Source organism: Salmo salar, chromosome 14 (genome assembly GCF_965601325.2).
Source record: "Salmo salar chromosome 14, fSalSal1, whole genome shotgun sequence".
Taxonomy (NCBI): domain Eukaryota; kingdom Metazoa; phylum Chordata; class Actinopteri; order Salmoniformes; family Salmonidae; genus Salmo; species Salmo salar.
Genome location: NC_138304.1, coordinates 9,301,343 through 9,315,834, shown reverse-complemented (window position 1 = coordinate 9,315,834; position 14,492 = coordinate 9,301,343). Strand labels below are relative to the sequence as shown.

The 14,492-nt window shown below is 46.4% G+C and overlaps 1 protein-coding gene across 2 annotated transcripts in view; it reads right to left on the bottom strand.

Moving 5' to 3' along the window:
- Window positions 1-14,492, bottom strand: part of LOC106568707 (uncharacterized) — a 73,107-nt gene that overhangs the window by 24,093 nt on the left and 34,522 nt on the right. For both annotated transcript variants that reach the window (XM_014139282.3, XM_014139281.3), the window contains 12 exons: window positions 14,260-14,322; window positions 13,914-13,958; window positions 13,030-13,083; window positions 11,628-11,669; window positions 11,331-11,430; window positions 11,145-11,180; window positions 10,877-11,050; window positions 10,570-10,662; window positions 10,287-10,376; window positions 9,746-9,816; window positions 8,533-8,721; window positions 63-237 (listed from right to left, as the gene is read on the bottom strand). In XM_014139282.3, coding sequence (XP_013994757.3) covers window positions 63-237; window positions 8,533-8,721; window positions 9,746-9,816; window positions 10,287-10,376; window positions 10,570-10,662; window positions 10,877-11,050; window positions 11,145-11,180; window positions 11,331-11,430; window positions 11,628-11,669; window positions 13,030-13,083; window positions 13,914-13,958; window positions 14,260-14,322 — 1,132 coding nt within the window. The remainder of the gene's footprint in view (window positions 1-62; window positions 238-8,532; window positions 8,722-9,745; window positions 9,817-10,286; window positions 10,377-10,569; window positions 10,663-10,876; window positions 11,051-11,144; window positions 11,181-11,330; window positions 11,431-11,627; window positions 11,670-13,029; window positions 13,084-13,913; window positions 13,959-14,259; window positions 14,323-14,492) is intronic.

Below are 14,492 nucleotides of genomic sequence, written 5' to 3'. Positions count from 1 at the left end.
ATTTCATGGCTTCAATGAGAGGTGGCCCTGGTGTGTGCATGCAAGTATGTGTTTTGCTTTACCTGGGTAGCCAGCTATGCCAGGTAGACCTGGTACCCCACTATTGCCTTTGGATCCTGGGTGGCCAAGAGGTCCTATGCCTACTGGACCTGGCGACCCATCTGGTCCTTGGTATCCCTGTGGTCCGGGATGGCCTGGGACACCAACATCTCCCTTCAGACCCGGCGGGCCATAGTACTGGCAGAGGGGACAGACTATAACCTCAGTCCATCATCAAACATCAGTTCTTCACAAAACATTAGTTTGCATAACATGTAAAAGGACCCATTAGCACCAAAATGTAAAGTTAATTGGAACATGTGAAATTGGGCCTAGTGGTTAGAGCGTTGGGCCAGAAACCGGAAAGTGGATCGAATCTGTCACGACTTCCACTGAAGTCGTTTCCTCTCCTTGTTCGGGCGGCGTTCGGCGGTCGGCGTCACCGGTCTTCTAGCCATCGTCGATCCACTTTTCATTTTCCATTTGATTTGTCTTGTTTTCCTACACACCTGGTTTCCATTTCCCTCATTATTTGTTGTGTATTTAATCCTCTGTTCCCCCCATGTCTTTGTGTGGGATTGTTTGTTGTAAGTGCTTGTGCACTTGTTTACTGGTGAGCGTCGGGTTTTTGTACCCATTTTTTGTACCCATATTCCTGAATCTATTCTGTACTTACAGTCTCTTTATAAAGCATATATATATAATATATACTGCTCAAAAAAATAAAGGGAACACTTAAACAACACATCCTAGATCTGAATGAAAGAAATAATCTTATTAAATACTTTTTCTTTAAATAGTTGAATGTGCTGACAACAAAATCACACAAAAAGAATCAATGGAAATCCAATTTATCAACCCATGGAGGTCTGGATTTGGAGTCACACTCAAAATTAAAGTGGAAAACCACACTACAGGCTGATCCAACTTTGATGTAATGTCCTTAAAACAAGTCAAAATGAGGCTCAGTAGTGTGTGTGGCCTCCACGTGCCTGTATGACCTCCCTACAACGCCTGGGCATGCTCCTGATGAGGTGGCGGATGGTCTCCTGAGGGATCTCCTCCCAGACCTGGACTAAAGCATCCGCCAACTCCTGGACAGTCTGTGGTGCAACGTGGCGTTGGTGGATGGAGCGGGACATGATGTCCCAGATGTGCTCAATTGGATTCAGGTCTGGGGAACTGGCGGGCCAGTCCATAGCATCAATGCCTTCCTCTTGTAGGAACTGCTGACACACTCCAGCCACATGAGGTCTAGCATTGTCTTGCATTAGGAGGAACCCAGGGCCAACCGCACCAGCATATGGTCTCACAAGGGGTCTGAGGATCTCATCTCGGTACCTAATGGCAGTCAGGCTACCTCTGGCGAGCACATGGAGGGCTGTGCGGCCCCCCAAAGAAATGCCACCCCACACCATGACTGACCCACCGCCAAACCGGTCATGCTGGAGGATGTTGCAGGCAGCAGAACGTTCTCCACGGCGTCTCCAGACTCTGTCACGTCTGTCACGTGCTCAGTGTGAACCTGCTTTCATCTGTGAAGAGCACAGGGCGCCAGTGGGGAATTTGCCAATCTTGGTGTTCTCTGGCAAATGCCAAACGTCCTGCACGGTGTTGGGCTGTAAGCACAACCCCCACCTGTGGACGTCGGGCCCTGATACCACCCTCATGGAGTCTGTTTCTGACCGTTTGAGCACACACATGCACATTTGTGGCCTGCTGGAGGTCATTTTGCAGGGCTCTGGCAGTGCTTCTCCTGCTCCTCCTTGCACAAAGGCGGAGGTAGCGGTCCTGCTGCTGGGTTGTTGCCCTCCTACGGCCTACTCCACGTCTCCTGATGTACTGGCCTGTCTCCTGGTAGCGCCTCCATGCTCTGGACACTACGTTGACAGACACAGCAAACCTTCTTGCCACAGCTCGCATTGATGTGCCATCCTGGATGAGCTGCACTACCTGAGCCACTTGTGTGGGTTGTAGACTCCGTCTCATGCTACCACTAGAGTGAAAGCACCGCCAGCATTCAAAAGTGACCAAAACATCAGCCAGGAAGCATAGGAACTGAGAAGTGGTCTGTGGTCCCCACCTGCAGAACCACTCCTTTATTGGGGGTGTCTTGCTAATTGCCTATAATTTCCACCTGTTGTCTATTCCATTTGCACAACAGCATGTGAAATGTATTGTCAATCAGTGTTGCTTCCTAAGTGGACAGTTTGATTTCACAGAAGTGTGATTGACTTGGAGTTACATTGTGTTGTTTAAGTGTTCCCTTTATTTTTTTGAGCAGTGTATATATATATATATATAATAATAATAATCCAGGAACCCTCCACTCTTAGTGTGTGGAAATCCACCGCATAGTCTGCAACACTGAGGGAGTCCTACCGAAGCTGGAGTAACTTCCGGGCAGCTTCTCTCCCGAACACCTTAGCCTCGGAAAAATGTTCACCTCCGCCACGAATACCTCCAGACTGAGGCAGACGGTGGGTTGTTGCTCCCACACCGCCGTGGCCCAGGCGAGTGCACTCCTGGACTTCAGCATAATAATGTACACCATCTTCAAGCGGTCCGGTGGGGAACAAAGAAGGCTGCAGCATGAAAACGAGGGAGCACTGGGAGAGAAAGGCCCGGAAAGTTCTGGAATCTCCATCGTAGCGCTCCGAGGGAGGTAAGTGGGGTTCCCGGGAAACCGGGTGATGGCGCTGCTACCAGCCGGGTTACTGAGGGGCTGGGAGGTTACCGTTGTGGTAGGTTGCCTAGTAGGCAACCCACGGAATTGCTCCCGCAAAGTGTCCAATGCTAGGACGTGACGTTTGGCCACATCCTGGAACCTTTCCATTAGACCACGAAGCATGTCCTCGTGTCTACCAATGATGTCTCCTTGGGAGGAGATGGCATTACGGAGCTGGTCCAAGTGTGCTGGGTCAGTCATGGCCAGTTCATACTATCAGGTTTCAGGTAAGACCCAAGTGCAGACTGTGTTGAAGTAACAATGTTTATTGCAACAACAGGAGCAGGCAAACGACAGGTGAAGGCAGGCAGGGGACGAGGTACAGTGGCCCCACTATCCAGAGCAGTGGGGCCAAGGTACAGAACGGCAGGCAGGCCCAGGGTCAGGTCAGGCAAGGGTCAAAACAAGGAGGAGGAAAAAGAGAGAGACTGGGGAAAAGCAGGCTCTGAGACAAAACGCTAGGTAGCTTGAATAAACAAGACGAACTGGCACAGACAGACAGAAAACACAGGTATAAATACCCAAGGGATAAGTGGCGAAGATGGGCGACACCTGGAGGCGGTGGAGACAAGCACAAGACAGGTGAAACAGATCAGGATGTGACAATATGTTTATTGAGTGATGATATTTTTTTTTCATTCACAGGCTACGTACAAAACCTGGTGGATTTGCTGTTCAGCAGTGTAGTGGGAACCCCCCTATCATATCAGGAGTAGAAGGCTGAGGCAGTGGCCAGACACCAGTCCCATTTCAGGTTGGTCACATTTGATAAGGTCACAGGTCAAAATATACTGCTCAAAAAAATAAAGGGAACACTTAAACAACACATCCTAGATCTGAATGAAAGAAATAATCTTATTAAATACTTTTTTCTTTACATAGTTGAATGTGCTGACAAGAAAATTCACACAAAAATAATCAATGGAAATCCAATTTATCAACCCATGGAGGTCTGGATTTGGAGTCACACTCAAAGTTAAAGTGGAAAACCACACTACAGGCTGATCCAACTTTGATGTAATGTCCTTAAAACAAGTCAAAATGAGGCTCAGTAGTGTGTGTGGCCTCCACGTGACTGTATGACCTCCCTACAACGCCTGGGCATGCTCCTGATGAGGTGGCGGATGGTCTCCTGAGGGATCTCCTCCCAGTCCTGGACTAAAGCATCCGCCAACTCCTGGACAGTCGGTGGTGCAACGTGGCGTTGGTTGATGGAGCGAGACATGATGTCCCAGATGTGCTCAATTGGATTCAGGTCTGGGGAACGGGCGGGCCAGTCCATAGCATCAATGCCTTCCTCTTGCAGGAACTGCTGACACACTCCAGCCACATGAGGTCTAGCATTGTCTTGCATTAGGAGGAACCCAGGGCTAACCGCACCAGCATATGGTCTCACAAGGGGTCTGAGGATCTCATCTCGGTACTTAATGGCAGTCAGGCTACCTCTGGCGAGCACATAGAGGGCTGTGCGGCCCCCCAAAGAAATGCCACCCCACACCATGACTGACCACTGCCAAACCGGTCATGCTGGAGGATGTTGCAGGCAGCAGAACGTTCTCCACGGCGTCTTCAGACTCTGTCACGTCTGTCACGTGCTCAGTGTGAACCTGCTTTCATCTGTGAAGAGCACAGGGCGCCAGTGGCGAATTTGCCAATCTTGGTGTTCTCCGGCAGATGTCAAATGTCCTGCACGGTGTTGGGCTGTAAGCACAACCCCCACCTGTGGAAGTCGGGCCCTCATACCACGCTCATGGAGTCTGTTTCTGACCGTTTGAGCCGACACATGCACATTTGTGGCCTGCTGGAGGTCATTTTGCAGGGCTCTGGCTGTGCTTCTCCTGCTCCTCCTTGCACAAAGGCGGAGATAGCGGTCCTGCTGCTGGGTTGTTGCCCTCCTACGGCCTCCTCCACGTCTCCTGATGTACTGGCCTGTCTCCGGGTAGCGCCTCCATGCTCTGGACACTACGCTGACAGACACAGCAAACCTTCTTGCCACAGCTCGCATTGATGTGCCATCCTGGATGAGCTGCACTACCTGAGCCACTTGTGTGGGTTGTAGACTCCGTCTCATGCGACCACTAGAGTGAAAGCACCGCCAGCATTCAAAAGTGACCAAAACATCAGCCAGGAAGCATAGGAACTGAGAAGTGGTCTGTGGTTACCACCTGCAGAACCACTCCTTTATTGGGGGTGTCTTGCTAATTGCCTATAATTTCCACCTGTTGTCTATCCCATTTGCACAACAGCATGTGACATTTATTGTCAATCAGTGTTGCTTCCTAAGTGGACAGTTTGATTTCACAGAAGTGTGATTGACTTGGAGTTACATTGTGTTGCTTAAGTGTTCCCTTTATTTTTTTGAGCAGTGTACTATCACGTGTCTATTCTGGAATACGCCTAACAATCATTGATAATGTAATCAGTGCTGTGTGTATTTGTATGCATTTTATGTTGTAAGGAGGTGCCCCCTTCCACTGTGCCAATGGACTACTCCTGGGCCTGAGTGAGTAATGTCAACCAGTCACTGGTATGCTGGCACGTGTCCCTTGTGAATTAGCTGTGAATCAGGATCTATGATTGGCTATGTTCTACTCTGTATTTACTGTTGGCTCCCATGACTGTATGGTGACAGTCTCTCTGCCTCACTCTTTCTCTGTGATAGGAGCTGGGTCGGATCTCTAAGTCAGGCTCCTTCATGACCAGCCCTGTGACCTGGAGCTGATCTACGCTGCCATGCCTATCAGGCTCTGGCAAAAACCTCTAAAGGAACAGGAGGTGATTTCTAATCAGACCACACATCATCACACGTGTTTAGTAACATCACCCTTTCAATACGTCACTCATCACTACCTTGTTTTTCTACAGATGGAGGACAGGAGACAGGGTTTGACAGGTTGATACAGATGGTCTGAATTGGGAAAGACCTTGTATTCAGCATTACAATTATACAAGCAGGGACTGGGGGGACGGTGTATTCTTCAAACATGTCAGGGAACTTATAAGGGACACCATACAGGAAGGGATGACCACTGACATGTTTGGCAAGGTAGCCCCAGCACCACTGGACAAAATGCTAAAAGGGACAAAATGCTAATAGGTACAGTATCTGTATTGACTGTGAATGACAATAGAAGATGAATGACAAGTGTAATATTTGCACATTGTTATATCAGCAGAACACTGCTACAGTAAATGATGTGAACCCAAGGGGTCTGTAGAACAAATTTAGGGGGTGCTATACAATTCAATGTAATATTATGAATCTACAATATAGGTCTCCCGAGTGGCCCAGTGGTCTAAGGCACTGCATAAACAGTGCAAGAGGTGTCACTACAGTCCCTGGTTTGAATCCAGGCTGTATCATATCCAGCTGGGATTGGGAGTCCCATAGGGCGGTACACAATTGGCCCAGCATCGTCCGGGTTTGGCCGGGGTAGGCCTTCATTGTAAATAAAAATGTGTTCTTAACTGGCTTGCCTAGTTAAATAAATAAACAAGTTACTGATAGATGCACAAGATATATTTCACAATGGTTTAGATGGTACAATGACTCTCTACACTTTCGAAAAGCTCCCTGGTCTTTGTAGTTGAATCTGTGCTTGAAATTCAATACTTGACTGAGGAACCTTACAGATGTTGGATGTATGGGGGACAGAGGAAGGGTTAGTCATTCAAAAATCATGTCAACGCCTGTTATTAAGTCCTTGTAACTTATGTAAATTGTTAAGCAAAATTTTACTCCTTAACTTGAATACTTATGCAACTATATTTTTGTTCAGAATTTATTTGTCTTTGACAGAGTATTTAGAGAGAATTTACATGACGTGATTAATCTTAAAAATTACATTTCAAGCTACTTTCATAGCAAGGTGATGTAGAACAAGTTTCTCATTAAACACATTCCAGTCACAGGCTCTTGCTATCTTGGCATAACTTTTCACAGAGAAATATCAGCTAGATAGGCTAGTCAGCTGCAGCTATCACCAAGCTACGCTAGCTGCTGTTAGCTTGGCTAAACACAAGGTCAGCGCAGGCTGAATTAGCTGGCCATGTAGAGACGGAGATTCAGGAGGGGAGTGTGAGAGAAAAAGTACATATTTATCTGATTTGTTTGATATTAATAGTTAACAATTAATACTTAACAAATAGTAAGACATTTCTGTTCTACTAATGCTGTGTTTTTATGGTCTCCACTCGAGCTCACTGCAGCTAATCTGGACAGTGGCAGACCAAGTGTGGCAGACCACGTGTAACAACACCTGCACAGGATTGGTACATCCGAACATCACACCTGCGGGACAGGTACAGGATGGCAACAACAACTGCCCGAGTTACACCAGGAATGCACAATCCCTCCATCAGTGCTCAGACTGTCCGCAATAGGCGGAGAGAGGCTGGACTGAGCGCTTGTAGGCCTGTTGTAAGGCAGGTCCTCACCAGACATCACCGGCAACAACGTCGCCTATGGGCACAAACCCACCGTCGCTGGACCAAACAGGATTGGCAAAAAGTGCTCTTCACTGACGAATCAAAGTTTTGTCTCACCAGGGGTGATGGTCGGATTCGCGTTTATCATCGAAGGAATGAGCGTTACACCGAGGCCTGTACTCTGGAGCGGGATCGGTTTGGAGGTGGAGGGTCCGTCATGGTCTGGGGCGGTGTGTCACAGCATGATCCGACAGAGCTTGTTGTCATTACAGGCAATCTCAACGCTGTGCGTTACAGGGAAGACATCCTCCTCCCTCATGTGGTACCCTTCCTGCAGGATCATTCTGACATGACCCTCCAGCATGACTATGCCACCAGCCATACTGCTCGTTCTGTGCGTGATTTCCTGCAAGACAGGAATGTCAGTGTTCTGCCATGGCCAGCGAAGAGCCCGGATCTCAATCCCATTGAGCAGGTCTGGGACCTGTTGGATCGGAGGGTGAGGGCTAGGGCCATTCTCCCTAGAAATGTCCGGGAACTTGCAGGTGCCTTGGTGGAAGACTGGGGTAACATCTCACAGCACGAACTGGCAAATCTGGTGCAGTCCATGAGGAGGAGAAGCACTGCAGTACTTAATGCAGCTGGTGGCCACACCAGATACTGACTGTTACTTTTGATTTTGACCCCCCTTTGTTCAGGACACATTATTCAATTTCTGTTAGTCACATCTCTGTGGAACTTGTTCAGTTTATGTCTCAGTTGTTGAATCTTGCTATGTTCGAAAAAATATTCACACATGTTAAGTTTGCTGAAAATTAACACAGTTGACAGTGAGAGGACATTTCTTTTTTTGCCGAGTTTATATCGACCAGGATTGTTGGTGAGGTTAAACTCTCTGAAACACACTTTAGAGTGTGTGGTCGACCAGCATCATCATTGCAACAATTAATCAATATTAAATAAAGATGATTGTTTGAAGAAATGAGAAAGTCTCTCTCACTTGATTAGAATATTCCACTACAGGAGAAGTCTTCAACTTCAAACCTTTTCTCCATAGCAAAGCTAGCTTCGCTTACCTCTCCATTGCCCTTTTTTCCCACATGAAACCACACCACCAAACCACACTCCCAAGATAACTTACGTTTGGCTTCAGTCATGTCCACTAGCATTTCGTAATGAGCATGCTAAAAAATCAAGGCCAAATCAGTAAGCTCAGCCCCCCTTTAAAGGGACAGTTCACCAAAATTACAAATTTACTTCAGTTTAAAGATAACCTAAAAATGCATTCAAATCATTGCTCTGCATTTCAGAAGAAAGTAGCTATTGAAAATCCTCACCGGATCACCCTTGGGGCCTTGTTGGCCCTTGCGTCCAGGGAAGCCAGGGTTCCCTTGATTGCCATCCTGCCCTGATCTGCCAGCTAGTCCTGGGGATCCTTTCTCTCCCTTTATCCCGTGGTGGTTGTGGGAACCTGGATTTCCCTTCAGCCCCGGGGGCCCTGGAACACCTGAGGGGCCGTGGGGACCCTGTAAGACAGACAGGAGTTGTCATGGATATGGTAACCCAGAAACCTTCAATAAATGATTGCAGCAATACCATAGATACAGTATCCTAGCAACACCATGGATACGGTATACCAGCAGCACCATGGAGACAGTACCCAAGCAACACCAATGATATGGTATCCTAGCAACAACATGGATACAAGAGCTGAACCAGTGGTTTTCAACCGGTGTGCTGCGACACACTGGTGTGCCTTGAGGAGCTCAGTTGTGCTGCAAAACATTTCCTAATCTTGATCATTTTTTGGAACACTTAGAAAAGTGACCTGTGGAATGCACATGGCATTTTGAATTGGGAGCACCAGTGCCGCTCAGATAATACATTGAATGGCACATGGCTACATCTGTATCGTTGTTTCAAGTCCAATTCGCTCAGGCTGTTACATTTGTATCATTTGAGGGGCGCGCATCACGAGAAAAGTCATTTGTATAATTTTTTTGCTTGTGAGAAACATTACCACAGGCAAGTCTGACTAGGCTTAGTTGTACCACAGCCCAGATTTGCTATAGAAACAGAGTATTTGGGTTTGTGTCCATGGTTGCACCTTTACAATGCATAAAACCGCTGGTCTCTAGCTCAAACCTTTCAAAACTAAAGACCTATGTTACTGGAGCTTCTTTCTTTCTGGCGAGGATTGCGGGATGCTCTTAAAAGGGGTACACAAAAATGAATAATCTTGAGTAAGGAACTATGCAAACTATATTTCAAATAAACCCTATTTCATCTATTAAAAATGTTTGTCACAGAAAATAGATGATTTGCAGTATGGATCCGATGAGATGGTGGTCAATAAATACATTTATGGGGAAATGTAACAGTTCAAAAAAGTTTGGGAACCACTGATCTAAGCAACACTACAAAGGAAGAGGTGTCACTATGGAAACAATATAACTGCAAAATCACAGTCAGTGTCACAGTGACATTGCAAGTTAAAATAAAATAGCATTTAGTATCTGTATAGTGGAGTAATGATGTAGGTAGTCTTACCGGTCGTCCAGGTGGTCCTGATGGGCCTTTGAATCCTGGCTCTCCTTTGGGCCCTGGTCCTGCATTAAAGCCTGTGAGACGAGGGTATATTCAAATGGACTCTGATTGTTACAGGTAGAAATATAATGAAGAGCTGACACTATCCCCTGCTCTATGTGACAGATAATCAGTTTTGTTCTACACACCCGCCCGCTTAACCCGGAAGCCAGCCGCACCAATGTGTTGGAGGAAACACGTTCACCTGACTACCGAGGTCAGCCTGCAGGCGCCCGGCCTGCCACAAGGAGTCGCTAGAGCGTGATGAGCCAAGTAAAGCACCCCCGTTCAAACCCTCCCCTAACTCAGACGACGCTGGGCCAATTGTGTGCCGCCCTGGGACTCCCGATCACAGCCGGTTGTGATACAGACCGGGATCCAAGCCGGGTCTGTTGTGACGCCTCTAGCACTGCAATGCAGTGCCTTAGACCGCTGCGCCACTCGGGACACCCTTACACAATACATTTCTATGTGACATTTTTTTTTATGCTGCAGGTGTTGTTACCTGGGAATCCAGGCTGACCGGGGGGTCCTGGGGGTCCCGGCTCTCCAGACCCTTTTCCTGTACACAACCTACAGACCTCTCCTTTCTGACCTGTAGTGGAGAAAGAGTGACACAATGACACAAAGTGACACACACACTTGATACCAAGTGACACACCACAATGCTAATATCGGTGGAATTCCACCAATGAGACAGAAGGGTTTGTGGACAGCCCCATCAACAAGCAGTGATGACCCAGAATGTCCATCGAATCAGAAACCATGAAGAATCAGAGGGAGCTCACCTTTTAAACCATATTGGCCACTGTACCCTTGTTCGCCTGTCAAGCCCTTGGCTCCCTTTTCCCCTGGAGGTCCTATAAAGCCCTTAAGATTTCCTACAACAAGAAAAAAATAAGTACCTTATTTTTAATCAAATAAGATCCCAGTGGGATCAAAAAGTGATCTCAATAAATGACTGTGGGAGTAATTTATTGATTTGTTTCATTTCGCATGTGAAAGGTAAATGTGAGCTCGTGAGATAAGGTTCATTTAACAAGGCTAGAATATCAGAGCTGTGAACATTAAATTATTTCTGGAGAGTAAGTCTACCTGAGTCTCCAGATGGTCCTGGGGGTCCAGGGTCTCCACTTTCCCCAGTTGTTCCTGGAAAGCCCTCTCCGCCTGGCTCGCCGTGGATGATGGGTCCTTGGTCTCCTTTATCTCCTTTAGGTCCACTGCGGCCCTTCGCTCCGCGATTGTAGGGATCATCTCCATAGTTAGGAGCTGTGAAGGAGGAGATAGAGCCCGTGTACACACTTGATTGCGATGATGGAGAACGAGTGAGTGAGTGAATGAGTGAGTGAGGATCAGCACTTACCTGGAGGTCCAGGAGGCCCCTGGAAACCGGTGTTACCTGGAAAACAGGTTGATATGTTTAGCTATACAGACACACTTATTGGTCAAGTTGGTGAATGAGGTGGGATTATACAGTGCTACTCAACGTCTGATTGGATAGGAGGGTGAATATCAATGAGGGTGTGTATGCTAGATGTGCGTAGAGTACCTGGGGGACCAGTAACTCCAGTGGGACCCGGAGAGCCAGCCAACCCTTGTTGTCCTTTGGCACCCCCGGAGCCAAACACAGCCTCGCCAATCATGGTCACCTATGTGGAGACCAGAGAGACCAGGGCATGTGTTCATAAAGCGTCTCAGAGTAGGAGTTAATGTAATCTTAGTCATTCTAATCCTATCACTGTGATCTAAAACGCTAAACTGATCCTAGATCAGCACTCTCTGAGATACTTCTCTACCTATATTGATACTGACATTATCAGGCAAAATCTCAGGCACATTGACTCACCTCCCCGGGGTCACCATCTTGACCCTGAACGCCTTTCTGTCCCTGTAGACACATTAAAAAAAATCAATCATTGGCAGACACGCACGCACATGTACAGTGCAGTCGGAAAGTATTCAGACCACTTCCCTTTTTCCACATTTTGTTACGTTACAGCCTTATTCTGATTAAATAAATATTTTCCTCATCAATCTAAACGCAATACCCCATAATGACGAAGCGAAAACAGGTTTTTAGAAATGTAGGCACATTTAAAAAACAGAATTACCTTATTTACATAAGTATTCAAACCCTGCTATGAGACTTGAAATTGAGCTCAGGTGCATCCAGTTTTCATTGATCATCCTTGAGATATTTCTACAACTTGATTGGAGTCCACCTGTGGTAAATTCAATTGATTGGACATGATTTGAAAAGGCACGCACCTGTTTATATAAGGTCAGGCAGTTGACAGTGCATGTCAGAGCAAAAACCAAGCCATGAGGTCGAAGGAATTGTCTGTAGAGCGCAGAGACAGGATTGTGTCGAGGCACAGATCTGGGGAAGGGTACAAAACATTTCTGCAGCATTGAAGGTCCACAAGAACACAGTGTCCTCCATCATTCTTAAATGGAAGAAGTTTGGAACCACCAAGACTCTTCCTAGAGCTGGCCGCCCGGCCAAACTGAGAAATGAGGGGAGAAGGGTCTTGGTCAGGGAGGTGATCAAGAACCTGATGGTCACTCTGACAGAGCTCCAGAGTTCCTCTGTGGAGATGGGAGAACCTTCCAGAAGGACAACCATCTCTGCAGCACTCCACCAAACAGGCCTTTATGGTAGAGTGGCAAGATGGAAGCCACTCCTCAGTAAAAGGCACATGACAGCCCGCTTGGAGTTTTCCAAAAGGCACCTAAAGGACACTGACCATGGGAAACAAGATTCTCTGGTCTGATGAAACCAAGATTGAACTCTTTGGTCTGAATGCCAAGCGTCTGGAGGAAACCTGGCAGCATCCTTATGGTGAAGCATGGTGGTGGCAGCATCATGCTGTGGGGATGTTTTTCAGCAGCAGGGACTGGGAGACTAGTCAGGATCGAGGGAAAGATGAACGGAGTGAAGTACAGAGAGATCGTTGATGAAAACCTGCTTCAGAGCACTCAGGACCTCAGCCTGGGGCGAAGATTCACCTTCCAACAGGACAACGATAGATTGATGAGGGGATTTAAACAAAAACATCTATTTTAGAATAGGGCTGTAAAGTAACAAAATGTGGAAAAGGTGAAGGGGTCTGAATACTTTCTGAATGCACTGTGTACACACACACACACACACACACACACACACACACACACACACACACACACACACACACACACACACACACACACACATTATAAACATGAAAATAATTGTGGTAATGACTGACCCATGGTCCAGGGATTCCATCAGGACCTGCTGAACCGTGATTCCCCTTTCTCCCCTGAAGGGCAAGACGGTATAATGAATCTAACCTTACAAATAACTCTGTTGTGAGATGTGGAAAGCCATAGTCAATCAATCAACAATATAGTCATTACTAAAAAATATTCATCTTTAACAATCTGTCGATACTACGCGATTCGAAAGGTTCAGAATTGATTTAAGACATCCCAGCACAGTTGAAAAATGTATGGCACATGGAAATCATAAGAGGGAGGTTTATGGAGATAGGTGGGATGGGCTGAGAGGTGAGATTAAAAGCTCATTATCTATAATATAGTTATAAATAAATAAATGTATACCGGATATGTTTAAGTACTATCTATCCAGATGTAATGTACGTCAAATAACTGATGGGTTAAATGCGGAAGACACATTTTGTTTGAATGCTATCAATTGTGCAACTGACTAGGTATCCCCCTTGGTCTTTACGTTCCCTTTTTACTGTGTAAAAAAAAGTGCCATGTATGTAAAATGTGTGTAGAATGTACATGTAACAGCAAAAACTGTAAGTTATCACACACACACACACACACACACACACACACACACACACACACACACACCCGTTTTATTATCCTTGTGGGGACTTAAAATTGATTTCCATTCAAAATCCTAACCTAAACCTTAACCCCTAACCCTAAATCTTATCTCCTAATTCTAATCCTAACTCTAAACCCAACCCCTAAACTTAAAATAGCCTTTGGCGACCTGGGAAATGTCGCCACAAGGGAAGTTTTCCTTGTTTTACTATCCTTGTGGGGACTTCCGGTACCCACGAGGATAGTACTACAACCCCTGGGTTTCCTGGTCAGTTGATAAGACAGCTACCTTATATCCAGCGAGTCCTCGTTCCCCATCCTTCCCTGGCCTTCCCTAAAAGGGAATTCATGATAGTCAGTCCTCCAAAAGGAGAAGGCATATCTTTCAGTCCTCTTATCACTTAGTACTGTTTCACAGCTAATCATCAAAACCACCACCACATTATTACACTGCATCACATGTTCATTCTATCACACTGCTCAGAGGCATGAAATCCTACCATCACTCTCATCCTCATAACCATATCAGTCATAACATCATGTATCGCGTGTCATTCCGTAGGTCAGTCACTTATACAACATAATGGCATAATGCTCAAATTACATTTATACCATATGTGGGGTCAGTGTTATACCTCAGTACCAAGGTCCCCTTGGTCCCCTTTTGCTCCTTTAAAATGGATGTGGCCAGCATAACCCTGAGGGCAGACAGAGAGATTGATTGAACAAACAGACAAGTCAAGACAGGACAGTTCATCTAATTGACTGTTAAACTTCTGAATCTAAAGCCAGGATTCCAGGAGACACTATATGACAGCATCACTATGACATGAACATGATGGCGTTATAACATGTCCATTTGCGACCA